General features: G+C 42.4%; 6 protein-coding genes across 7 annotated transcripts; 4 read left to right on the forward strand and 2 right to left on the reverse strand.

Moving 5' to 3' along the window:
* Nucleotides 1-14: 14 nt before the first annotated feature.
* On the forward strand, nucleotides 15-11281 carry LOC135342670 (origin recognition complex subunit 5-like). Its single transcript, XM_064539471.1, has 12 exons — nucleotides 15-403; nucleotides 460-738; nucleotides 1174-1248; nucleotides 1873-1984; nucleotides 3635-3765; nucleotides 4090-4138; nucleotides 4455-4699; nucleotides 6524-6574; nucleotides 7080-7190; nucleotides 9257-9331; nucleotides 10649-10686; nucleotides 11123-11281. Exons 1-12 carry the CDS (start codon nucleotides 89-91, stop codon nucleotides 11166-11168), a joined length of 1527 nt encoding a protein of 508 aa, XP_064395541.1. The 5' UTR covers nucleotides 15-88; the 3' UTR covers nucleotides 11169-11281.
* LOC135342737 (uncharacterized) lies at nucleotides 11279-12719 on the forward strand. The gene is made up of 2 exons (XM_064539574.1): nucleotides 11279-11776; nucleotides 12012-12719. Exons 1-2 carry the CDS (start codon nucleotides 11390-11392, stop codon nucleotides 12531-12533), a joined length of 909 nt encoding a protein of 302 aa, XP_064395644.1. The 5' UTR covers nucleotides 11279-11389; the 3' UTR covers nucleotides 12534-12719.
* Nucleotides 12720-12873: 154 nt separating this feature from the next.
* LOC135342614 (transcriptional protein SWT1-like) lies at nucleotides 12874-19473 on the reverse strand. Of its 2 annotated transcripts, none has more exons than XM_064539398.1 (15): nucleotides 19247-19473; nucleotides 19067-19186; nucleotides 18590-18746; nucleotides 17439-17641; nucleotides 16822-17073; nucleotides 16413-16766; nucleotides 15688-15785; nucleotides 15508-15570; nucleotides 15079-15252; nucleotides 14634-14709; nucleotides 14501-14572; nucleotides 14192-14391; nucleotides 13570-13689; nucleotides 13352-13427; nucleotides 12874-13297 (listed from the first exon to the last, which is right to left on the reverse strand). In XM_064539398.1, exons 1-15 carry the CDS (start codon nucleotides 19388-19390, stop codon nucleotides 13142-13144), a joined length of 2265 nt encoding a protein of 754 aa, XP_064395468.1. In that variant the 5' UTR covers nucleotides 19391-19473; the 3' UTR covers nucleotides 12874-13141. The 2 variants fall into 2 exon arrangements, with proteins under 2 accessions (XP_064395468.1, XP_064395467.1); XM_064539397.1 differs by having other exon boundaries at nucleotides 13570-13692.
* A 15-nt stretch (nucleotides 19474-19488) lies between these two features.
* On the forward strand, nucleotides 19489-20712 carry LOC135342783 (TM2 domain-containing protein 2-like). The gene is made up of 4 exons (XM_064539643.1): nucleotides 19489-19665; nucleotides 19760-19835; nucleotides 20020-20135; nucleotides 20429-20712. Exons 1-4 carry the CDS (start codon nucleotides 19511-19513, stop codon nucleotides 20640-20642), a joined length of 561 nt encoding a protein of 186 aa, XP_064395713.1. The 5' UTR covers nucleotides 19489-19510; the 3' UTR covers nucleotides 20643-20712.
* A 194-nt stretch (nucleotides 20713-20906) lies between these two features.
* LOC135342765 (acyl-CoA-binding domain-containing protein 6-like) lies at nucleotides 20907-22486 on the forward strand. The gene is made up of 5 exons (XM_064539615.1): nucleotides 20907-21066; nucleotides 21164-21231; nucleotides 21430-21724; nucleotides 21900-22020; nucleotides 22283-22486. Exons 1-5 carry the CDS (start codon nucleotides 20953-20955, stop codon nucleotides 22417-22419), a joined length of 735 nt encoding a protein of 244 aa, XP_064395685.1. The 5' UTR covers nucleotides 20907-20952; the 3' UTR covers nucleotides 22420-22486.
* On the reverse strand, nucleotides 22477-25681 carry LOC135342681 (uncharacterized). The gene is made up of 7 exons (XM_064539488.1): nucleotides 24740-25681; nucleotides 24470-24556; nucleotides 24310-24408; nucleotides 24145-24243; nucleotides 22991-23089; nucleotides 22839-22943; nucleotides 22477-22699 (listed from the first exon to the last, which is right to left on the reverse strand). Exons 1-7 carry the CDS (start codon nucleotides 25625-25627, stop codon nucleotides 22631-22633), a joined length of 1446 nt encoding a protein of 481 aa, XP_064395558.1. The 5' UTR covers nucleotides 25628-25681; the 3' UTR covers nucleotides 22477-22630.
* Between the last annotated feature and the right edge of the window lie 6 nt (nucleotides 25682-25687).

The raw sequence follows: 25687 nt of genomic DNA on the forward strand, positions 1-25687 counted from the left end.
CTTTAGTCTCGCAAGCCAGACGTTTTTTTGTGTCTGGCTTGCGAGGCTAATCCCCTTCCTCGACCTTCTGCTGAAAAGATATGAATAAATGTCTGCAGTGCGTAGAAACACACGTAGCAAGTCCTCCAGTTCCAAGGCAGAGATAACCACAGACACAGATTCGAGTCCAAGTAAGAAAAAAACACCCAGTAAACGAAAACCATCAGATGTACGTCGTTTCACGTTCACATCTCCTCAAAAAATGGACACCTCACTGTCGGAGGTCAAAGTTCAATCATCGATGTCGGTGGATGATTTCGTAGTTGGGTGTGGAGAAGGGGTGTGGTCTAGCTACAAGGAGCTCTGTCAGCGGTTACCAGGGAGACAGTCGCAAGTGGAACTACTCCTAACATTGTGCGGAGAGGTACGATAATTATTATCATTTATTATTTTAAGGAATATTTTTAATTATACTTACAGCCCTCGTCTCCTACACCCTCCCCCCTCTATCTCTATGGCAACACTGGAACGGGAAAGACCCTGACAATTAAGACTGTATTAGATATCCTGAAAGCTCCACACGTGTTAGTCAACTGCGTCGAGTGTTACAACTCTAAAGTTCTCTTTAGTACGATTCTCAACAGGGCAGTGGGTGTGGTTAATGGGATGGAGCCAGTGGGCAAGTGTGACAGCCTGTATGGATTTGTGCAGGAGCTGAAACGACTGGCCAGTGAACTGTCTCAGCAGACGCTGTACATTGTGAGTCATAGCTGGTCATGATGAGTCATAGCTAGGTTACGATAATGGTATATTTGTACGCATCATCACCTCTGATGTATGCCAGTATGCATACCTCCCGTGCAGGTGCTTGTTATTATAATAATAGTTTTAGCGGCCACACATGAATCGAAGAAAGGCCAACTGCAATATATAGGTCAGGTCCTAAATGAACTTTCATGAATAAAACAACCTCTCAACAAAGGCCACCTTTGTCAGTGTATAGCAGCCAAAACTTGAAATGTTACACAATGTATAGGGATTCCACTGCATCGCTATCTCACTCACGTTCACTACTGCATGCCCTTCAAGATGTTAACATAATTCTATAACTCGCTAAGTTGGTTATGTATAATTATATATACTAGTCCAATACGTGTCACACATGGTTTCCAGCGCTATCTTGCTTGTGTGCAGGTGCTGGATAAAGCAGAGAGACTGAGGTCACTGGAGGTCACCGTCCTGTCCGCCCTGCTCAGACTTAGGGAGATAGTGAGTATATCTATTGTGAATTGTAATGTATGCTTTGTAAGAACCTGCGCAAGCACGTAGCTGTGACAGTCTAACGATGTGTTTAGATCTGTGATTGCCTTCTGATCGAATTGCTTGAAGACCTATTAATTAATTATGGCCTTATAGGCTTTAGTTGGTGAGTTTTCCAAAATAGGCCTGTTTTGATAGCTAACTTTGAGTAACTATTGGAATGAGTTTCATTGTGTTAATCGCTTGCGTGGGTAGCATAGCATCCATAACTTGTGTTGCAATGACCATGGAGCTATAGCCCATGGTAGTTTAAAAAATTGATAATTTGAACATACCAAACTGAAATACAGCATTCAGAAAACCACAAAATCATTGAAATTGAGTCACCAGAACTAAAGTTACGGGCACTAAAAAAATTACATTTTGGCGGTTTAATAATGTACATACGTGCATTTGTTTTACTATACAGGCCAGGCCGGTGCTCTTATAACATCTCATTCCATGATTATAGCTAAGACTAATGCGTGATCTCAGACGGTTTAAAGAGCAAAAAAATCCCTTGAAACATTTTATAATAATCCACGAATGTGTGTTGCTTTTGTTACTATAACGTCATGTGATTGTCATATGCAGAGTGGGTGTGAGGTGTGCGTTGTCATGGTGAGTATCCTCCCATACGAGAAGCTAACCACAGACTCGTGTCCAAGTCAACTGCTCTCAGTGCACTTCCCCGACTACTCACGAGGTCAGCTGAGCCCCTCGGTAATGGGACGCCCTCTATACTTTGTGTAGTCCCCCAGTAATTACTTTGATACTGTCTTATTGCTGTAATGAAATGCATTTTGTAGCTGTTTAGATGATACACTTCCAGGATTTTGTGCACAAGTGGGTGAAATGTGGTTTCAAATATTAAACGGATCATCGACACGATAAAAATAGGAAATTTACTTGCTCCAAGCAGGTGAAAAATAACCCCGCACTGAAATAAATCCTGGCTATTGTAGTGAATAAGTCACTGAATAGAATGAACTAACTAACTATGGATGTTACAATAATATACTCAGCTAGTGTGTCCCTCTCTTTGTGCATGTTCCCAGCATACTGTTACCATACATGCAGTAATCAGAGCCAGCTGCTGTACTGCTGACATTTCTGAGGGTTAGTCGTGAATACACCCAATTAATCAGTCGGGTCACTAGTGGGTGATATATGCATTCCATGGATGGCTTGTCCATTGTGTTTATCTGACAGCTTCCTGGTAGTGATCAGTGAACTGTGACTGAATATTCGCCTGGAGGGCACACTAATCTAAAATCAAGACATTGAGCTATGTACAACCGTTTTGTTAGAATGTTTTGAAAGTATCACAAGTTTTGCAAAAATAAAATCGCAATAACCTATGACACACGATCCTTGCCAGAACGCAATAGATAATTATTATCGCAAAGGATCAAATTTTCTACTGATATAGCTCGTTTGCAAAGGTTTTTCACCAGCACAATATTCTAGTACTACGGTATATCCATGTACACCTGTAACAGTAGACAGCTCTCCTAGCTATTGAGTTATCCCAGTCACTACCTAATGTGTGGGGGAGTATCTTGTTCAGCTACATGTATATAGACGTGTCTCATTAGAATAATGACTACATTAGGATGATTGTTATCATAATATCATTAAAATGCATTCAAATAGTTTCTACGTGAGGTACTGCACATTAAGTTGAATGGGCATGAGGCTCGACATAACTGTATAGCAGGTATTATCTCGAGGGTATAAATGTTTGTAGTTTTCGTTGATCAAGCATCTACCGCGAAGATTTATACCCACGAATTTAATATCGCATGCATGCATGCTGCAGAAAGGTTGCTATTCCGCGAAAACCTTTCTGACGGCATTCCGCGAAAGTTTATACCCTTTGAAATAATTATACCCGCTATACGGTATACTGTACTTAAAGTATTATACACACATTCTTGATCTGTGTGCGTATATCTATTTCTAGTTCATGTACATATTTTTATCCTTTGAGCAACTCTTCTTCAACCGTCCTAACTGCTGGTATAATTGCCCCAGCTGCTGACAGTCATCGCTACAATAATATTTATATTGACTATTAATTACTAGAACGTCTTTGAACGCCCATCACTTTAGTTCCATTGGTCCAACGGTAATTGATGTGTTAAAATCAAAAGTCTATTTTAGGCCTGTTTTTGATAGAAATTATGGTCCGTCTTCAAATTGATATTTGAGCATACCATCTGAACAGGCTCGTTTTAAACTTCCATAAAATCATAAAATCGTTGTATTTGGACCACCAGAACTCTAGTTACAGAGTCAAGTATAGTAATTATATAATGAAGGGGATTCCCCTAATACCCCCCCCCCCCAATAGATGAGACACTGGCGATCATGGCGCTGGATCGCAACCCTCAAGATAGCCCCGAGTTCTTTGCAACTTTCTCCAACCATATTTGGAACGTGTTCCATATTGTATGCAGAGACTTGGCAGAACTTCGCCACCTGGTGAGTTTCTTCCTCCACATGTATAGAAACTACTAATTGTTTTTCTCGTAACTTCTGAATAGAAACAGTACCTCTTACGAGCTAGGTTGCATGTTCATTTCTAGGAAGTTGTATATGTCATACAAATTTTAGATTCCTTTGCTTCTGATCTATATAGGGAGCTACATACGTAACCTAGGTAGCAACTGGTGTGGGGATGAGACTAGGCAGCAACATGTTGTGATGTTATGCATACAGAGTGCTGTACGTGTTATATCCCAAGTACAGTGAGCCACTGGTGTGGGGATGAGACTAGTTATAATGTTGTGTGTTCCATGCATACAGAGTGCAGTGTTATATCCCAAGTACAGTGAGCCAGTCAACAGTGGGGAAAGTAAGCTTTCATGTGTGTGAATCTTATGGTAATAGTAGCATGCTGTGTAGCAGTAATAATGAGTGGGTGTAGGGATGAGACTATAGTCATGAGTAGGTGTGGGGATGAGACTATATAGTCATGAGTGGGTGTGGGGATGAGACTATATAGTCATAATTTCATTGTTGTTGGTTGGTTGCCAACTTCTGCAACTTGTGTTTAGATCAAAGAGCTTGAGTATCCAAGCACATCCCTCACACTTCACACACGCTCCTATTACACACTCACACCCTCACACTTCACACACCCACCCACACACTTCACACACACACACCAGTCAACAGTCGGGAGACAAGACGACTGTGGAAGCACATAGAGCCATTCTTCAAGGACGTGATGAGCAGGATATATCTGAGGGAGCTCTCCACACAGCAGGGCGAGCGAGCGCTGGCCACACCCACCGAAGGCTCCGGGAGCGTGACCGATTACCTGGAGCTACCCTACTACTCCAAGTACCTCCTTTTCTCCTCTTTTCTAGCCTCCTATAACCCGGCTCGTGCGGACAGAAAATTCTTCTCAAAGGTATTAATATTATAAGTGTGCATTCACGCATTTTTGGAGTAAATTCTCAGCCAGAAGTATTTTTTAATATTATTATAAGCAAGAATTTTACTCGTGGATAGCAAATTGGCTGTGAATATGTGAAACATTTTTCCAGGCCTGATTCTAATGGGTGTGTATGTCTCCTAGTTACTATCCTTGACATCATCTTAAAGCTTGTTGTTTGTATTGTCTGGCGCCCATTGAAGCTAGAGTGGGTTATAATAGTTAAAAATTGCTTGCTTTGTAGTTGTTATGGCCGTGTTTGTCTGAGTCGTAGTCTTGACTGAATGGAGAGTATTAGGTCAGTCTTCACGCTCCACTGCCCCTCCCACATCCAATATTGACCTGTCCCTCACGCTAGAGTGCCCACAGCTGTGGCTGGTGTAGTCAGACTATAGGCTATTGAGTGTCTCTCTTGTTTACTGCTCTAGTAGTTATGCACTTGTTGTACTTCTGTTTTGAGTTCACTTCATTAATTTCCTATGCATACATACGTACATTTGAACGATAGCGAGTTAGTCAACAATTATATCATACGCTTATAATTTAAACGACATACAACGGTACACATGTATGTCTAAGGTGTATTTCACACCCTAATAGTCATGTGAATGATCACATGAGCATGTTCATTAGCTGTATAGTTTAAGTGAGAAAATGCCCTCTCCTTTGCAAGTGTATAAGTACAGTGGTGTTTAACTTCTAATAGCGGACACCTTTAGGGAACAAGGTTTTGGCCGTCCATTTTATATATAGTATATACATGCAGTGATCTAGCCCTACGTACGTAGAAATGTATTTCTACTGTGCATAGTGAACCAATCACGACATACCAGGACCTGTATGATAACTGGCTTGTTGTGTGTTTGGCCTTTGATGTAGTGTGTTATGTCGATTATGGTTGCCGACCACCCTTCCCTAACGAAATACCAATGCCAGTTAGCGAAGATTCTAGCCAAAGCTACCAAAAAAGCCAAAAAAGAGCAGCCATTGATATGTCAGCCATTGTGTACGTGAGAATGCACCAACTGCTAATTACAGCGTCCTCTCTTGCCAAGGGTGGGTGGTAGTCAAAGGAACGTGTTTGTGTGTGCTGTAATTACAACCTGGCAGCTGGTGTGAGCTAGGTGCCCTGAGGCAATGGCAACCCACGTCACTGTCTCCGTTATTGGATTCAGTTTCAGTGAAGTACATACGTATATGCATTGACTCTAATTATACATCATTAAAGCCACCATACACCAGGCAACTTTCTGGCAATCTGTTGTCTACAACGCAACTTTTTTTTTTTTTCAAAGTTCTTACTGTAGTGACTGAGACCTTCAGTTCACTGGCTGGGACTCTAGCTGGCGTGGAAAGGTCTGAATGCCACTTTTTACTTAGTTTGAATGGTCATAGATAAAGGAGAGGGATTCAGAAGTCAAAATGTCTAGAAAGTATCTGTGTTGCCAGGCCAAGCCTGTTAAAAGCAATGCCCCTTGCTGCATGGTGGTAGGCATCACTTGTAAATGACAAAATAAAATTGTCAATTGTTGTTAAGTTGCTAAATCAAGGGCTCTTGTTTCTATGCTAGAACTAGTCTAACTAAGTAGTGTACTGTGGTCTCAAGTATTGTATGAAACAGCAAGCTAAGCAGCAGAATTCTTAGGTAGTCATATCAATGTGAACACTTAGTGCCAGTGTACGTGTATGATTATCACCATAGTCACACCACACATGTTCTCACATTAGCACTCCTACCTACATGTATGTACTTCATCTGATAATGATGTCAACGTTGTAATTGTACGCACACACACACAGACCAAACAACCCAAGACTCGGAAGTCCCATCGACCAGCTACTAAGGAAAAGGTAGTTTTGTGTGATTGGATAAGTATGTGCGTCTATTCATAACAATCATCTCAACCATTTGCTCATTGTCTAGTACCCGGGAAGAGCCCGGTAGTCACACATGGGTGGTACACAGTCGGCATTTTTTAATTAATTATTGATGATGGTATGATAAGTGCCATATCACCGTGTGAAAATGTTACAGCCTTCTTCCTTAGTGGATGTACCACTTAGTCTGACTATAGTACTGCAATGTTTGGTGAGCATCAACCCTATGCGAACTTTGCGGGGGTTAATTAATAAAACAAGAGCACACAGATCTACATACATACGTGTGTGTACAGTACTTGTATGACATCACAATCCTTGCCAGATCGCATCATGAATTGTCAAAGTTCTGCTGACTTTTGGCTTATTCAATCGCAAAGGGTTTTCATTCACAAAATATTAAGTATACGTATAATTATGTATGTACGTGCCATATATAGTAACACATGTTAGTACAGTCCTGTGTTGCCCCTCCCAGCCGAACCACCAGCTGTTGGGGCCCAAACCATTCCCTCTCGATCGCCTCATGGCAATATTCTACAGCATTCTGGAGGAAGACGTCCCACCAGCTGCTCATCTGTACTCACAGGTACGCAGGCCTCCAGAAATGAACGCCCTCTATTATAATGTGTGCTGTAACGGCAGGTTGTCTAGATAATAGAAATTAGCTTAAATTTGACATTTGTACTTGTGTATCGATCGTAAACTTCAGAAAGTTTGTGCTATTGTAAGGACCAGTATAATTGTGTCTGATATTATAATGATGCTGTACAACGTATGAATTACATATCCACCTCTTAACGATGGTCAGCTGTACACGTATATTGTACAAGCTAGCTGCTACGCTGCGTGCGTGGTCGGTTATTGTTGTACTCATTCCTGTCAATTTGCCAGCTATGTTAACGAGTGATTGCATGAGGCTCCCATTGTCTCAGTCCCCATTATCTCGATAGTAGTATCCTACACCGCACAGCTAGCGTACACATGTTTTAATGGGTATCACTTACGAAAATATCTTAATTTGGGCTGAGAATGTTGTGCTAAAAAAACAAAGCCTCAGCCAGGCCAGGGATGTACCCAGGATTTTCTAAGTGGTGGATATTTTCAACCACAGACATTTGCCTTTTTACATTTACAGCCTAACATCGGCCTAAGAGGTGGTTAGTACCAACCACCACCATCGACCAGGTGGGCATGTCCATACATACAGGTTTTGGCCCTAGCAACCAAGAGCCTCTCTGGGAAAGCCTGCTATTCTTCTAACTTCTGGCACTTGTAATTATTCACATGGATGATGACTGAGCAGCTAACGATGATAATAGTCATGTGACTGAGTGTTGTCACACATCACACACAGTTTGCAGTGTATTGATTCTTAATTTGCACTAATTATCCAGTGATAACCTCTTCTCCCTAGTGGGGTAGTCAGGTTACAGAATGTGCTGAATGTGCATTTTCAACTCTCTTACACAAACAAACCGAATTAAGCAATTATAAATAAATTAGTATAATACGTATTGTTTTATTTAATACAACTCACACACGTTTATATACCGTATAGCGGGTAATTTTCGTGGGGCAAAATATTCATGGTTTTCGTGGTTTAACACTGGACCACGAATATTTTACCCACGAATGAAGCGATCGACCTTGCCTACCTTTACCTGCAGTGTAAGCAGCAACCACGAAAATATTACCCACGAAATGTCTCAATATTGCTGAACCACGAATATTTTGATCCCCGAAACTTACCCGCTATACGGTACATGTATAGCGTACTAACTGTACAGGCACAGCTATAACAGATGGTGAAGGATAGTACGTACATTGGAACATGCATTCCAGAGCTAAACTTTTAATTGTTAGCAGTTGCCCCTGTGTCTGTAACCACTTGTCGTGGTCGATGACGCATACACTTGTACTTCCATATGTTGAACCTCGCTTGGCCACAATTGGAGGAAATGAACAGTATTTCCTACACTGTAGAGTACACGGTTGTTCGTTGTACAGGTCTGTATTTTTTCTAGAAAGGAAATTTTAGTGACAAAGGAACTGTATGTCCTTTAATAAAGAAAGTTGCCAGTACTTAGTGTCTCTTATTCAGGAGAGTACTACTTTATTGGAGGTTTCCCCCTGTTCAGGATGTGTCCATTAGTGTGATCATTAAATAGCTAGTGCGTCTGCTGATAATAATACATATCAGATACTGTATTACATATAATGCAAACTTTGCGGAGGGTTGATCACTTTGCAGAAATAAATTAGTACTGGCAAGTCAATTTTTCTGCTGATATGTTTTTCACCAGCAAAATATTTTAGTAGTAGTGGAGGGGGGAGGGGTCAGTAGCGATGGGGAGGGGGGGTCAGTAGCGATGGGGAGGGGGGTCAGTAGCGATGGGGAGGGATGTTATGGCACACACTATAATTATTGTAAGTGCACACTGTCAAGTTGATGAGAAGTAATCTTCATTGTATCTTTGTGTAATGATGCATGTACGTGTCAGTGTCGATTGTATGTACAGTTTTTGTCATTTCTTAGAGACTATAGCCTTCAATTGACCACTACATAACCTGGATGTGTATATGTACTTCACCCAACCACACACACACACATGATTACCTTGTTGTCACGTTGTCCTCCCCTTGTGTTTGCAGGTGGCCTCTCTCGTCACACTGCAGCTGCTAGCTCAGATCAGCACTGGCGACCCACTGGACTCACCCAAATACAAGGTAGGGGAGTGCAGGGAGCCACCTACCTATATTATACAAATTCTTATAACCCTCACTTTGAAATAGAATTATTTCTAAGAAGCACTCTAATGTCCTCAAGCGTGTAGACTAGTGTACAGAGCCTATGATGTGTGTGTGTGTGTGTGGGGGGGGTGTGTGTGTGTGTGTACACTGTAGCTAGTGGTTGACTTATATAGTTTGCATTTCATTGAGGTGAAAGGTTGTAGACAGAAAAGGAGTGTTTATAATCATGAACAAAGTAGTTGCTGTAATCTGATTAATAGTCTCCTCATTCTTACATAACAGACCATGAGCAGGTATGTTGTTCGATCAATTAATATTTGCCCCTAAATTTCATATGGTCTGGTTGATAACATTACTGTAGTCTGATATCCCATCTCATTGGTCGCTTAAACTACATTAATTGTACATGTACGTATGTGCTGTAACTAAGAGATGATTAGTTGCTTAAAGCAACAGTCGTAATCTACGTAGATTTGGCAGAGAGATTGTTTGTGTTCTTCTTGCCAACTGGAAATACCATACGTACCATTATTCTTAAGTGGGCTGTTTACAAGTCTGCTATTATGAAGTGTGTCTATTAATGGTCACCCTCTATAATACAGCCAGACCCTGAAGTCTCCATAGCATGTGTTTGGACCTGTGTTAGCAGGCCACCCTCTATAATACAGCCAGGTTAATGGGGCCCAAAGTCTCCACAGCATGTTTGTTTAGCAGGTCACCTCTTTACTACAACCATTAGCTGCTGGGTCTGCCCCAAGTGTGACTACTATAGACAGTTAGGCTTCACCATGTATACACAATGGTGCCACTAAGTATCACAAAATATATATTGCTACAATAACTGCTTCTGGAATCAACTGCCCAGTGTTTCCCCTATAGTGATACAAGAAGGAAAGCAGCCTTATAGCTCCCTCCTTGACTATAGCCTATCTCAGTATCATGCTCACTCCTATCCTCGACTTCAGGCCGCACTCTTTGTTGAGGCCTTGTGAAGGAGGCTAGCTCCCTCCTTGAGTACTGTCTATAGCCTATCTGTATATCGATCAGTATCATGCTCACTCCTATCCTCGACTTCAGGCCACACTCTTTGTTGAGGCCTTGTGAAGGAGGCTAGCTCCCTCCTTGAGTAGTGTCTAGCCTGTCTGTATTAGTATCATGTTTTATCGGCTCCAACCTGATTGGAGAGTGGGGGTGTGGTAATGTCAGCTGAAAAGTGTGGAGACAAATGACTGGGTATATAATTAAGTTGCCCTCAATTTGTATAATTTTTTAATTATGCTTTTATCCATACAGTGCTTGTTGACTCTGGATCATATTCGGCTGGTAGCCAGGTGAGTAGTCCAAGAGATAGTTCATTCATCAACTAATAATAGACATTCCGTATTTAACTTCTAAACAAAAGATGTAAACATTAACATTAACAGTCTGCTATAGTTAGAACTTGGCGTTTCATTGAGCAAAAAGTATGTTTGGGTGAGATGTCCATTTGGGAAATGAGGAGACGAATATGGCACCCAATAAATGGATCACCAGAGTCTGGTAGTCATGGGCCCATAGTGCACAGTTGCTGGGTATGGGTGTGCTGTGTCTGTTGTAGGCAGGCAGACAATAACACTGTGATTGAATCTGTTCCTAGTTTGTAACCACTGTGATGACTGCCAAAAGTGCATGCCTTATTCAGTAAAGCCTGCCTACTGACTCTCTCTGTGTGTGTGAAAGTATGATTGAATCACGATTATAATGAATTGTTTTCTTGTTTTCCTGCAGGAGTGTTGGATTTGATATTGTGCAGTATCTGTATGACTTCAACTGATTGCTTACTGGCACACTTGTGTGTGTGTTTGTATGTGTTGTGTTGTGTTGACATCTAATCACTGTGTGATTTATAATAATTGCATACCTTAATTATACCTCAACGCCCACACATTTAACTGCTAATATTTAACCAGCTCGAGCACTGCATGTCATCATTATCAGTATACAAGCTAGCTAGCTCTAACACATTGACACAGCTACAGTGCAACAAAGCCAACTATGCTCGCCACACTCATGCCCAGAAATGGCCTCGGCTCAGCCATTAAGAGACGAAACAGCAAGAACTATGACACTGCTAAGAGAAGAGATTCCTTCTCTGTATTCTCATCCTACTCTCTACCTAGCTCCCCCGACTCACTGCGACGATTCTCAAGCTATGATACTCTGCTCCAAGCACTGGGATCACAGCAGCCACAGCCACAGAAGCAACAGACACTACAGCCAGAGTCTAGGCTCAAGGGAAGAAGAGGTAGCATCTCTAGACTGATAAGAAGGACCACCTCCATGAGTCGAAGAGATTCAGATGAGAGTAAGAACAGGAGAGCAAGAGGGAGTGTTTCTTGTGACCCTCTGGATATTGAGCTGGCTAGGATAAGAGAGCAACTGGTGAGTGCATGGTCTTAGGCTGTATAGTTTGAGTGCTGTAGTTCTCCAAGTGTGCAGCCCAACCATAGATCTATATAGGAGACATGCATGCAAACTGCATTAACTCCACTATAATAGCTAGCTCCTAGGGACGTACATGCATGTCCTGATCTGTACACTGTAGCAACGTACTTCACTTATAATATTAATGTCATTTGTGTGCAACTTTTATAGTGTTTCTCCTTCCATTACACAGGCTCAAATGAAGACACAGGACTTGGACATGTCTCAACGAGTAGAGAACTTGTCTAACTCAGTACAAGCACTATGGGGAAATAAGCAGTTGCCCCAGCCACAAATTACACAGTCTTCCTCTGTGTGTTGTCTTAGAGCCATCAGAGAAAGCAGATTGGAAACAGAAGTGCTCAAAGAAATCAGTGAAAGCTCAGATTCAGAAGAAGAAGATGATCAAAGTTTTGAGGATTACATTCGATCCACTCTCCCACTAATTGGTGACAGAAGAGTATCTAATGCGAACAGCAGTACAGCAGAAGCACCTGTTGTACCAGCATGTACCGTGGAGATTGTTATCGACTGTGTTGCCGATGATGGCTCAACGCAGCATCACTGCTTATTGAACAGTTCACCGCATGATGTCAACACTCAAAACGCTCAAGGCTATTCGATACTGAATGAACAAACTAACCACCAAGAATGGATGAAATCTGAACCTTTAATTACAACGCACCAAGCAAGTACTCTTACAACTGTTCACTGATGTAATGTGTTGTGTCATGGTATTCAATGTCTCAATCCTTGTCTGTTTCTACTGATCACTTTCTGCGCTAATATTCTCAAATTTTTATCATTTATACGATCCACTGTTTTCGGTGGTAACTCATAATAATTAATAATTATCATGTGTCAATGTGGTTTTAATCCACAATAATAATTTTGCTCTGAACAGCATGCGTAAATATTATGAACGATCCAGCTGTTCATTCCACAGCCAATTTGTTGCGTCAACTTTCCCTACATTAGAAACAATACTTAAAAGGCAAAGATTGTACATCACCATGGATACCGTCTGTTAGGAAACATGCATAATCAACTGAAAACATTCCTAACGACAATTGATCTAACTCCGATATATATAATGATAATCATGAATGAACAACATGTATAATTATACAGTGTACAAATGAATGATTTAATAGGGAGTAATAATAACAAAAAACAGATAATAATGAGATGATCGACAAAATGAATGAGCAAACGATGAGATAAATATTGACAGGAAATCATAGAATGTGAGGGGATGCTTACAAAACACTAACCTACAAAATAATAACCCTAACAAGTATACAATTAAGTGACAGCACTGCGCTATAGTCCTAATTCCCGTGGTAACTGCTCGAGTGCTCCGACCCTGGCACTGAAACCACCCAGTGCTTGGATGAGCATCTGTTGCACTTTGCTACCGTCCATTTGTACGCAGTGTGTGAAGCCTTGCAAGGTTAGGGGACTGTGTATGCCCATTGTCTGTGTGTAGGGGGGTAAGGGGTGTGGTCATGATGTAAATGGGTGTGGTCTTACTGTGTTGAGGAAGGTATCAAATGAGATGAGCATTTGAGTGATGTCTTCGCGAGTGGTTGTCTGGCAGACGAGGAGGCTGTGTGGGCGTGTGGGTGTGTGTGTGGGTGTGAGTGTAATGTACGTAAGACCAGCACACACTAGTATAGGCTGCATCAGATTATAGACAATGTATGAACAACTATAAATACTAGTACATGTAACAAAGGGGGAGGAGTTACTTGTTAATGGCGGTGGTGGTGCTCTTGAGAATGACGAGCAGTTGAGACAGGAATATGCTCGCTTCTTGTTTGTCAGACAGTGACTGAGGATTGTTGTTGATGGCGTAGAAGATCCGACCACTGCTGGAAATGAGAACGCACAAAAGTTAATATAGCAGAGAGAGATGAACATTTTGTTGCAAGTAAATTGGTCAAACAGATAATTAGCCTTAATTGATGGAATGACATGCAGCTGGTGTGTGGTTGTTACGGGTAAGGGCTTCAACCTATATATAGACGGCAGATAATGTCATGCATGAGTGGTTGCCTGGAATGGACTAGCGACATTTTGACTGTACGACTTATCGTGATGTCTACTCATGCATCACAAACATGTTTAATCATCAATCAACCAAAGTTCAACTGGTACACATACAAAAAGAAAAATATGACTGTTGAGATTAAAGTTATGGCCACTTAAACTTCATCACACCCATCCACACACGCCCCCTCCACCACTTACACACAGCACTGTTTAGAGAAGGCCTTAATGACCTCCCACACCCCCTCCACCACTCACACACAGTACTGTTTAGAGAAGGCCTTAATGACCTCACACACGCCCCCTCAACCACCCACTCACCAGCACTGTTCGGAAATGGCCTTAATGATCCCGATGACCCATTCCAGTTGCTCCAGGGGAGTGGGCGGTTGAGCACCAACCAGACGCAGGAGATCATCACACGACGGCCGCAATAGCTTAGTGATGAGTGGGAGGGGCTGACCTAGCGGGCTAGTAGGAGAAGTGGGCGTGGTACTCAAACTGCCTCCAGAGGAAGTACGCTATAAAATAAGCACACATAAGTGAAATAAAACATACGAACAGGCCGACTATAGCTATGCACTGTTACATGTCTGTTACATCCAGTGTATGAAAGATCACTTGACTTACTTGAAACAACCCTAGTCTGTTGGGAGTTGTCACATGACTAGTCACATGACGTCTCTGTGTGGTCGCCAGCCCCTACAAACACCCAGCATTACAATAGCTAGTGTGTAGCACCATACATTCAGCGAGACCTTACCCGTGCTTTGAGTAGCGATATCCTCTCAGATACGGATGCCAGCTGAGCTATGGACTGAGGCAGTACACCATCATACCTGTGAGGGTACGAGTAAAGAGATGCTCATGTCAGCACATTATATCTTGAATCAGCAAAATTGAATATTTAAACGATCAAAAAACAATCTGTGAAGAATACTCATACACTGAGCTGCATAAAGAAACCAACCTCCCCCAAACCAAAATCTGAAAATCCCCACAATAATTATATGTTCATGTTTACACACATTTACTACACATAATTAGAGAGTGCGATAAAATAACCTCTCTCCATATACGATCATGTTGTGTACAACGGTCCTAATAATTTATGTACAACACGCTACGGCCTTGGGTTCAGAGTTTAAGAGTTAATAATGACAGTAGACATTTAATAAACGTCCATTAGACCTTGCACCCCCACTCACCCCGATACATTGGCGAAGGCTCTGAGTAGCGCTGTGGCCTTGGAGGTGAAGTCATCCAGCACTCCGACGGTTGGCACCATCCGGTCCCTGCTCTTCACGTGCTGCAATAGACCTGCCACACACGAGAACTGGATACCAGGTGGCAGCGGGTCTCGGAACACTGCTATCCAATGCCTACACACACACACACAGTAATAAACCAGGTGGCAGCGGGTCTCGGAACACTGCTATCCAATGCCTACACACACACACAGTAATAAGCCAGGTGGCAGCGGGTCTCGGAACACTGATATCCAATGCCTACACACACACTAATAAACCGTAGCTTTGAATTGTTACATACAGTGCAGATTGAACAATGATAGCAGTAAGTACACGATGTACATGCACTGCATAGTATGCAGCTCTAGAGTAACGTGTGTTCCTTACTTGTCAATCAGCGTGACGGTGTCTTGGAGTTTCCATGGAGGCTTGATTCTAAGAATGTCCTGCCTGTGTGTGTGTGTGCGTGTGTGTGTGTGTGTGTGTGTGTGTGTGTGTGTGTGTGGGAGGGGTTACAATAGTGAATAAAAAATACTTTCTTGTAGATGTAAGCAAGCGCATGCTCACCACAGATCTGCCCCGTACGCTTTAACGAACTCCTCCCGGATGGCAGCTGACAGTGCAGTCCCCATCACACGCTCTGCCTCACACAGTAGGTCCTCCACCTGCACAACATGCAGATTATCATCCAGTGAAATGGCAACGGTACATCTGGTAGCATTAAATAGAGCATCTTTGAACGGCCATAACTTTAGTTCTGATGGTCTAATAACGTTGATTTTCTGAAAGCTTAGAGAGAGGCTTTTCAGATGATGTGTTAAAATCAAAAGTCTATTTTCGGCCTGTTTTTGACAAAATACCGTATAACTTCCTGTTTTCAGGAAAAGACCATGGGCTATAGTGTTTTCAGTATAGCCCCTTCCAAATTTGGGATTGAGGATACCATCTGAACAGGCTTCTTCTAAGCTTTCAGAAAATCAGAAAAACGTTGAATTTGGACCACCAGAACTCTAGTTACAGAGCTAATTCTAAATGAAGGATACCTACATGTACATGTACATGCACGCACATGTACATGTACACGCACGTGTACATGTACATGTACATGCATGCATGCATTCTTCCAAACAACATAATTTCAATTTGAAAAATATGCTAAGAGGATTGGTTATATCATCCAGTGAAATGGCAACGGTACATGTGGTAGCATTAAATCTTTGAACGGCTATAACTTTAGTTCCGATGGTCTAATAAAATGGTATAAATAGAGCAATGGTTGTGCCTATACTCACCTCTGCTCTGGTGACGGGAACTGCTGCCGGAGGAGGAGTGGCAGACACTTGGTGTGCTCCAATTAGAGCAGGTGGTGGGTTGTAGTGGGCGTGTCCACCATGGGACTGTCCCTGAGACGACACAACAGGTGCTAGGTCGCCGCCCTTGAAGAGAGTTCGAAGGTCATTTAGTAGTGTCTTCCTATTGAGAGCCTTGACTTGATTCACCATTGCCTTACTACACAGTTGAACGTCGTTACTAAATAGGACCACCACCCCTCCGTGAACTTTGACCTTCTCCTGGTACAAGAGGCAGCAGTGTAGAATACGATCATCATTGTTGCTAATAGCAATGTTATTGAGCTCAGTATGGACCTGCATTGAGAAAAAATGTGACATAAAAAAATAATTAAAAATTTTGTTAGCACACCTCCTCCATAGTTTGACCTCTGATCCTGGGATGTTCGGCGGAGAAGCTGTCATTCAAGAAGCGTATCGCGTCCCTTGCTTTGCCAGCTAGTCGTGAGCTACTACGTGTCTTGAGAGCATCGAGCTCTTGCATCACTACCCAGGGAACCACTAGGACTGGGCGACCCACGTTCTTGATGGCATAGTCCTTGAGCTCACGTAGGAAGCCGAGGTGAGAGATGAGAATGTTGGTGTCCAGTACAAGGTACAGCTTCTACAGTGTGTGTGTGTGTGTGTGTGTGCGTGGTGTGTGCGTGTTGTGTGTGTGTGTGTGTGTGTGTGTGTGTGTGTGTGTGCGTGGTGTGTGCGTGTTGTGTGTGTGTGTGTGTGTGTGTGTGTGTGTGTGTGTGCGTGGTGTGTGCGTGTTGTGTGTGTGTGTGTGTTGTGTGAGGGTATACAAGAAGTTGTGTGTGCGTGTGGGGGGGGTTGTCTAATAGAAAGTGGCAGTAATAAAAATCTTTGAGCAGCAATGTATGTTCAAAATAACAACACACACTCGATCACTAAGGCTTGCAATTATGCAGCATAGAACATAGCAACCATAATCACTATTTCACCAACGTAAATGTACGCCCTCACAGTGTTGGTGAGAGAGAAGGGAGCCTTCTGTGTGACACTCCCCACTGAGGTAGCCAGGGGGAGGTCGTTCCTGGTCGTGTGGATCTCACTGATAAGAGCCATCTGTTCCTCTTCCGACATGTCTACGTCCATATCGATGACATCATCATCATCACCCCAGCGCTCCTCAACCTCCATAGCCTCCTCCTCACCAGCCCATAAATCTGTAAAGTCATTAAAGAATAATGAAACGCTTAATAGTAATTCAAAGGATGACCAACAAATTTGGAACTTTCTCCACACAAAGCTCTCAACATGCAAAAACAACAACTGCACGCAGAGCAAAACAATTAGATGGCCAAATATCATTATAATTGTGACAGGCTCTGGGAAAACCAGACTATTGGAGCAGACTAAAATATGTGTGATTAATGTACCAAATAATAGAGCAGAGCATTGCCTACACAATGATATGCTTAGTGTTCACATACCTAGTTTCATACCCGAGTCATGCGCGTTGGAAACTCGAAGCCGTAAAATGTAGTATCGAGAAAAACGACTCTCAAAGATTGCTTAATTAGGAAAAATAAGGTAATAGCGAAACTTTGGACGAAGCGTTTTGATGGAAAGAGTTGGATTTAGAGCATCAGATTTTACAGAGAGGTAGTAGAAGGACTGTAGATACTTATACATCAATAACATTTTATTTGAGATTTTATACTGTAGGCATAAATTTAGCTGTAGCTCAATACTAAATTCTGCTCCAATAGTCTGGTTTTCCCAGAGCCTGTCACATATAATAGCGTAAGCCTATTGCTCTTAGTATTAGGGAAAGTAGCTAAAAATGTCGGCCATTTTTGATTCTACAAATTTTGCGTAGAACAGTAAAAGGGTAAGTTGGGTCGTCGCCCGTACGAAGTTTCACAGAAACCGGGCGACGCCCCAACTTGATTATATGTACTTGACAGGAGTATGATGTATTCAAAACTTAGGGAAATTACTAACTGATTTGTAAAGAAAGGAAGAAAAATTCCCCAAGAGGGAATCGAACCCACGCCTTATCTATAATCTAATCTACCACCCTAACCACTACGCCCCACCTATTCTGTCCCAAAGCTACATAGTCATCACATCCACCCAGAACTATTGTGAACTCATAGCTAGCTGGCTACCTGGACTGACGGTCTCCATGCAGTTGTTGCTGTTAGTCTGCAGGTGTACTCTCCCACTAGTCCCAGTCCCAGCATTGCTCCTCCCTGAGCTGCTCTTGGGCTGGAGGGACTGGCTGATTCGCAGCACAGGAACAGTCGTGCTGTTACTCACTAACCCCTGAGGGCAAAAAGATGCAATTCATAATTATAAGCAGAAAATTAGCAGTTTTCACCATGCATTACAGAAACAGTTTAATGGGGGATGGTAAAGATGCAAACCCCTGTGTGCAAAATGAGCACAATATTTATATGCACAAAATTAGCAGCTAGCCTTACATCAGTTTTCACCATACATGTACATAAGCAGGGGAATAGGTAACAATGTAATGAAAGGTGTAGTGTAAAGATGTGCAAAATTGGTGATGATGAAGCGGTTATTATGTGTGTACACCAAGCTATTAGCAATGTTGTTATCATGCTGCATGCAATGTCCCTCACTTTAGAGCCTAGTCCAGCATGACTGGTGGTGACCCTAGTGTGGGGGAGGGACTGAGAGGACCGCGGGATGGCTGCACTTTGAGTCACTTTCACTTTTACATTCTCATCTCTCTTCGACACCTGCAACGGATGAGGGGATATGATATGAATAAGAGCAAAATTATATAACAAGCCGTTTACTTTCGCTTTGGAGGTTTGTGGCAACTTCCACTTGCTCTCCTTAGTGGCCTTGTTGAAGTAGTAGAAGACTCCAGGCCTGGAGTGGGACGCGACCTTCATCCAATCATTGTGAGTTTCTTCCATCTGCAGCTGTACTGTACACATGTAAACAAATTGCCTACAGAGAACAACTTTTAGTGACCACGTGGACCCAAAACAAAGTCAACCACCACGTGGGTTTGTTTATGTGGGCTCTTAATAGAATGAACTTTGACCTCCAAAGAAATGGCCAAGCTAGAATCAGTCCTCGTTTCTTGTCTGCTGTTACTCAAGTGTGTGTTGTGTGGAGCGCTCAATCTGACTGGGAGTGATACATGCTCTAATGTGGTCATGGGTGACGGCTATGATCCTACGTCTCCTAACATTCTCTGCTGTTTAGTGTAAGAAACCCACCGTCTGTGTTACTGCACTATACTATACTATGTATACACCAGAGCTGCTATCATTATATAGTGTGTGTGCTCTTATGTGCAGGCCGGAGCAGTTTTACTTATGTGAAAACCCTCAACTTATAGAGAACGATACCAACACAACAGGCACTTGTAGCCGGGTACGTGCTTGAGTGTATATACAATAACACAGCCAGTACTATATTTGGAGGATAGATAACGTCTACACTAGTGTAGGCTGGGACACTATGAGCAAGCCCTAGTGTGTATAGTATATGGCATTATCAAAGGGGTTTACTGTCATCTATCATCAATCATCTAAGATTATTCTTGCCCCGTGTGCAGTTTGGAGGAGAGTTCTATGAGGATGTGGAGACCACCTCCGTCAGCTGCTCTGTGTTGGATGGGGTACAATGCTATGGTAACCGAACCTTCTTCAAGGACAATATACCCTGTCTCAGGTAAACGCAATGGGTGTCAATTATGAGTTAGAACAACTTGCAAAGATTCACAGTCATGTAGTGTAATCGACCAATTCTTTACCTTATATATTATACTTGGGGCAATAACTATTTAAACTTACTTGCATAACAGGTATGATCAACATGTGTTCAATGTCATCGTCCCCTCGTACAAATAGGAAGAGCATTTCATTTCCACATCATTCCCTCACTTGTTGACATTTCTTTTTAATCACGTAACAAACTTGTTCACTGTGGGGAGATGTTCACAGTTCTCTTCCCCTCCCCTGCAGATATGGAGGCCATTACTTCCCCACGATCATGCTCTACTCTGTGTTCCTTGGTTTCCTCGGGGTGGACCGCTTCTGCCTCGGCTACACTTGTTTGGGTGTGGCCAAGCTGCTCACGCTGGGAGCCATTGGTATATGGTGGGTAGTGGACGTGTTCCTACTACTGACAGGAGTTATAGTGCCTGAAGGGAACTACACTTGGGAACAAGTTTATTGAATAGAGTTAATTTGTGTGTGTTTTCATGTATTATATACAATTCTGTTGTTTTTACTCTTTTTGTGAATAATTAATACTCAGTTTGCGCGGTAAGGGCTCTGCCAATGAATCATGGAGCAACATACATGTGCCCAAGCCCTTACCTGTTACCATAATTTGTATACCAATGTATATACTATAATATGCACTCTTGAATTAATCATTTGAGTGATTGTCGAGGTCACGCCGCGGATTAAAAAAAATCTATGATCGTCAACGTTAAAAGTGTAATTTGAGTGTCTGTTGACGATTTCAGAGTTAAGTTTCTATTATGGCTGATGGGGTTGCTGAGAGGTTTCAGCGTGCTGCTGAGCGGATGAGACAGAATGGGAGCCTCAAACTATCCAATGAGGACAAACTCGAGTTATACAGTCTCTTCAAACAGGTGGGTTTTCAACAAAATGAGCTTGTGTTGGTACAGTTATCACATGATTGTACAAGACACTCATGACACTCCACCTGTTTTGCTTCCATGAATACAGGCTAATGAAGGAGACTGCTGTAACCAGAGACCAGATGGATGGTTCGACTTCACTGGGAAAGCAAAATGGTAATCATACAGGGTTTTTAGCTCGGAGGAGGAAATGTTTAATTCAGAAGGGTCAGGGAAACCTCCCCCGATTGTTTTTATGTGCTTCAAACATGCTAATTTTTCTAGGGGGGACTTTGGTGTGGAGGGAAATGCCAGGGCCCCCCTCTGTGTGAAACCCTGATCATGTGACATGAGAAATTCTTTTTGTTACTGTAGGGACTGCTGGAATACGCTACTTGGAATGAGTAAAAGTGATGCAATGACTAAATACATTAGTGCTGTCTCTAGACTGGATCCGGAATGGGAGACATCGCCATTAGAGTCTGATTCCCAGATCTCAGACAGAGGTGATGGCTCTGTGGGTCATGCAGTGAGCACTCTGGCTGGGTGCGACACAGAGGAGGCACTAACTGACGACAAGAAGACAATGTTCGACTGGTGTAAGGAGGGGAACGAAAAGAAATTACGATCTCTACTCTCTGACACCAATGTCAATCAAACTGACCAAGAGGTGATTAGAATTATATGCCAAAATAATCGTTGTAATATGTAAAATATGCTTAAAAGACTGTAGAAAATTGCTGTCTAATTTCCTTAAACTAACTTTAAGATCGTAAATTCCAACTTTGAAATTAATACTAATTATACAATCTTATAATAATATTATAATAGAGGTGTTGATACAGGGGATGGGTCTTCTTCATTGGGCCTGTGACCGTGGCAACCTGAACATGGTGAAACTACTTGTGAAGAGGGGAGCAGATGTTAATATTGAGGACACAGACAATCAGACACCTCTTCATTATGGTGAGAGATGGAGTATTCCTTTACAGAGGGTGCTTGTGTGTTAATACATGTTGAAGCTAGCTGTCTGTTTGTAGATCTTTGTTTGAGTCCAATGCTCCCTCTACTGAATAGTGAGGAAGTCAGTTTGGCTGAGTATCTATGGTAACCTGTGAGATCTTTTTGTATTTATTAATGATGGTGATCAAGGAAAATCACTATTCTTTGTGTAGTTATTGTATTGCTTGATTTTCGTGATTGATTTTTGATTGTACTTGCTCTACAGCTGTGTCATGTGATCATCATGCTGTCATCTCTTATCTACTGCAAGTGGCCAAAGCAAGAACAGACATTGCAGATTGTGATGGCAACCTACCTCAAGATGTGACTGAGAATCAAGCAACTAGACAACTTTTTAATTAGTTTTGTTATTAATTTTGCACATTTCCCATGCACTTATTTGACCCCATTTTTACATGATGAAAGAGAATGTAACTGTATGGTGAAATGCATGGCAATGGTTGAGAAACAGTAGACACAAAAATTATAAGACAAAACGATGTAGTGTAAAGCAATCTACGTATCTATCAGAGGCTGGCTGCCATGGCAACAGTACAGTTAATAAGGTACAGAGTCAGTGTAGTAGTTCACACACTTGAGTGTGTCCATTCCTACTAGCCACATCATAGGCAGTACGTCCGTCCTGTACAGTGGATATGTGAGCAGTTAGTGATGAAGGGAAATAAGGAATTAATCACAAAACCACTGGATTTAATGTTGCCATGGTTATGAACAAAATAATGCTACAGTATCGATGATTACAATCATGCAGCGTGACTCACATTCGTCTTTTTGTTAACGTCAGCCTTGGCCTCCAACAACATTCTAACAACTCCACAGTGACCGTGTAGACTGGCAATGTGCAATGCCGTCCCACCCTTCTCAACCTGTACAGACCAAATAATTATTAATACAGACAAGCAGTAAATCTCACGGTTTGTTGAATGTCCACTTGAGCCTTTGCAGCAATCAATAATTCCACTGCCCTCACATGACCATTCTGAGCAGCTACAAACAACGCAGTGGATCCATCCTGTACAGAGTCAAGATAGTGTGAGCAGGTGAACCATCCACTCATCACAGACCCACTCATTATACAATATCACATGACTATCTACACTAATGTCAGGGGATACACTAGCCTCGATCCCAGGCCACACTTCCTCTGAGAGACAGATACCGGTTAACACAGGATAACAACGTGTATGCTCAGTAAAACAATGATGTCACATACCGTATAGCGCGAAATTTTCGAGGCACTTATATTTCTGGAATGGCCTCTAAAACCATTTCGTTGCATAATGTTCGTGGAATGACTGCTTACCGGAAGACACGCCTTTTAATCTTTGCACGTTATAGCAGATAATTCTAATTAAAGAACAATTTTCGTGGACTTAATTTTCGTGTAGGATCGCTAACCCACAAATTCGCGAAAATTAAGCCCCTCGAAAATTTTGCGCTATAGGGTATAGAAAGTTCAATTCAAGGTTTCTAGCCCATCTGATAGCATTCTGATAGCTACCCTTATCCTGTTATGTTAACAAAAGACTCATAACCTGCAACAGTGTGGATGACAATCGTCTGAACGGAGTGAAGGCTGACAATAGCCTATATGGACAGGCCACGCCCATCTAATACTAACTTCGATGAAAGTCTACTATACTACTGCTACTGAAAGAAAATAGCTGTACAACAAGCCTATAGCTCTGTCTCTAGCTAGCTAGCTATATATAGCTCTGTGTAGGACTTTCAAATTGTATTCTTGGTCAGGATATTAAAATAGGGATTTACAGGAATAATATCCATGCGCAAACAGTCAGTAGCAGGCCTTATCATGGCTGAGGTTCAGTGACGGAAACAGTTAGATCTAGGTCTACCGTTGAACCTTAGTCAAAGTTATTGTGCATTACATTGGAATGCAATTAAAAGAGAGATCACGAGATGCGTGTCGTACCTCGGTACACCAACTACCAGTGCTCTCTACACAAACATGACTAGCTCTGGTGTCTAATGGACCAGGTCAACAGAACATGGGGAGGCTCTGTGGCTAGTGGCCTCTGAGATGTGTGTACAGTTACTTACTCTCACCTCTTTGGGTACATCAACATTGGCCCCAGCATCGATTAGGAGCTCCATACATTTCTGGTGACCATTGAAACTGGCTGTCCAAAGAGGAGTCTCTCCCGACTGTACATAGGAGGAAAACAATGTAAACAGCATGTTGTGGGAAATGGTTTGTACAACAAAACCAACCTTGTGCTGAATGTTGACTGTAGCCTTGGCTGCTAAGAGGACCCTCACTATCTCATCATGTCCATTCCTACTGGCCCAGTGAAGAGCAGTTACACCATCCTGTAGAGACAATATCATCAACCAACGGACATAATGGCACTGTAGACAGTATTCCCCTCACCTTGTCTGCCTGGTTGGGATCAGCCCCACACTCCAGTAGCTCCAGAACCACACCCACATTACCAGTCTTACAAGCCTCCAAAAATTCCTGGGAGAAAATACACTCTCAGTAAACACACCCAAAAAATGGAATGACACAAATTGTATGTACATGTTATATACTGTTCAAGATTCTATAGCCACCCACACAGAAGTACCAGCATACAGTCGACACTAACACTATATAAGCTGACAATGCACATTTGATACCTCCACCCACTCACTCACGTACCATCCTGGGGTGCTGTAGACACAGCTTTCTGAGTGAGATAATCACTTCGTCAACTGATGGTCTCTGTTGAGGTCGGTCATGGAGGCAGCTAACAACAAGAGGATAAAGAGCGTGTTTCTGCCCCATTTTGTCACCATGGACAGCAGTGCTTCGACGCATGAGCTCCACCTGTCCCCAGAAAGAGTTGATATAGTTGTAAAGACTTTGAGGAACGTCGTTGACTTTAGGGAAATCACCGATAACAGTGTGAATGATGAGATGACCGAATGAGAAGATGTCCAGCTTGGTAGTGTAGGTTGGCTCTTCTCCATGACACTCGGGAGGCATATAGGTTGGATTTCCCGGGACACTTGTCAGAACATGAGTCAATCTGTCCAGGTCCACATACCTGGAGACACCCAGGTCTCCGATCTTGGCAGTGAGGTCCTCAGTGAGCAGGATGTTGGGAGCAGTGAGGTCACGATGGATGAGGGGAGGGGTCAGAGAGTGGAGATAGTGAAGCCCCTTGGATACATCATACAGGATACGGATTCTAGTGGCGATATTCGTGTCTCGATGGGTTTCAACAAAATTAGCCAAGTCAGAATAAAGCCTCTCCATTATTAAACTGATGTCGCTCTTATCGCGGCCGTAATGGACGCCAACAAAGTTGACTATGTTGGGATGATCCAGACAGCTCAGAATACGACATTCATTGCAGAAATTTGTTAAAATCCTCTCTTGATCTTGTAGGAGCAATATGGAGTGGATCTTTTTAGCAATGCAGTGTCTTCCATTCACCGTCACTCTAAAGACACAGCCATAAGCCCCATGACCAGCTTTGTTCTCCTTTAGATCCAATCCTTCCACCTGGACCACCAGAGCATCAAGATCACTTCTTGTAGCCATTTTGAAGTTTTGCAGAAAAAGGGGAGTATTTCGTTGTGTTCGTTGGTCATATGACACATA

The sequence above is a fragment of the Halichondria panicea genome, chromosome 10 (genome assembly GCF_963675165.1).
Source record: "Halichondria panicea chromosome 10, odHalPani1.1, whole genome shotgun sequence".
Lineage (NCBI taxonomy): Eukaryota > Metazoa > Porifera > Demospongiae > Suberitida > Halichondriidae > Halichondria > Halichondria panicea.

What these genes read in the sequence shown, in the direction of transcription:
- LOC135342670 (XM_064539471.1), top strand. Translation starts at nt 89, where the DNA reads ATGTCTGCAGTGCGTAGAAACACACGTAGCAAGTCCTCCAGTTCCAAG. An exon ending in GCCAGTCAACAGTGGGGAAA is followed by an intron (nt 4,139 to 4,454) that starts GTAAGCTTTCAT and finishes CACACACACCAG; the next exon opens with TCAACAGTCGGGAGACAAGA. An exon ending in TGGACTCACCCAAATACAAG is followed by an intron (nt 9,332 to 10,648) that starts GTAGGGGAGTGC and finishes TTATCCATACAG; the next exon opens with TGCTTGTTGACTCTGGATCA.
- LOC135342681 (XM_064539488.1), bottom strand. Translation starts at nt 25,627, where the DNA reads ATGGCTACAAGAAGTGATCTTGATGCTCTGGTGGTCCAGGTGGAAGGA. An exon ending in GTCTACAGCACCCCAGGATG is followed by an intron (nt 24,557 to 24,739) that starts GTACGTGAGTGA and finishes ATTTTCTCCCAG; the next exon opens with GAATTTTTGGAGGCTTGTAA. An exon ending in ATCCCAACCAGGCAGACAAG is followed by an intron (nt 24,409 to 24,469) that starts GTGAGGGGAATA and finishes TTGTCTCTACAG; the next exon opens with GATGGTGTAACTGCTCTTCA.
- LOC135342783 (XM_064539643.1), top strand. Translation starts at nt 19,511, where the DNA reads ATGGCCAAGCTAGAATCAGTCCTCGTTTCTTGTCTGCTGTTACTCAAG. An exon ending in CAACAGGCACTTGTAGCCGG is followed by an intron (nt 19,836 to 20,019) that starts GTACGTGCTTGA and finishes CCCCGTGTGCAG; the next exon opens with TTTGGAGGAGAGTTCTATGA. An exon ending in GACAATATACCCTGTCTCAG is followed by an intron (nt 20,136 to 20,428) that starts GTAAACGCAATG and finishes CCTCCCCTGCAG; the next exon opens with ATATGGAGGCCATTACTTCC.
- LOC135342737 (XM_064539574.1), top strand. Translation starts at nt 11,390, where the DNA reads ATGCTCGCCACACTCATGCCCAGAAATGGCCTCGGCTCAGCCATTAAG. An exon ending in CTAGGATAAGAGAGCAACTG is followed by an intron (nt 11,777 to 12,011) that starts GTGAGTGCATGG and finishes TCCATTACACAG; the next exon opens with GCTCAAATGAAGACACAGGA.
- LOC135342765 (XM_064539615.1), top strand. Translation starts at nt 20,953, where the DNA reads ATGGCTGATGGGGTTGCTGAGAGGTTTCAGCGTGCTGCTGAGCGGATG. An exon ending in TTCACTGGGAAAGCAAAATG is followed by an intron (nt 21,232 to 21,429) that starts GTAATCATACAG and finishes TTGTTACTGTAG; the next exon opens with GGACTGCTGGAATACGCTAC. An exon ending in TCAGACACCTCTTCATTATG is followed by an intron (nt 22,021 to 22,282) that starts GTGAGAGATGGA and finishes CTTGCTCTACAG; the next exon opens with CTGTGTCATGTGATCATCAT.
- LOC135342614 (XM_064539397.1), bottom strand. Translation starts at nt 19,390, where the DNA reads ATGTGTACAGTACAGCTGCAGATGGAAGAAACTCACAATGATTGGATG. An exon ending in TTCCCGTCACCAGAGCAGAG is followed by an intron (nt 15,786 to 16,412) that starts GTGAGTATAGGC and finishes CATGTTGTGCAG; the next exon opens with GTGGAGGACCTACTGTGTGA. An exon ending in GCGTACGGGGCAGATCTGTG is followed by an intron (nt 15,571 to 15,687) that starts GTGAGCATGCGC and finishes ACACACACACAG; the next exon opens with GCAGGACATTCTTAGAATCA.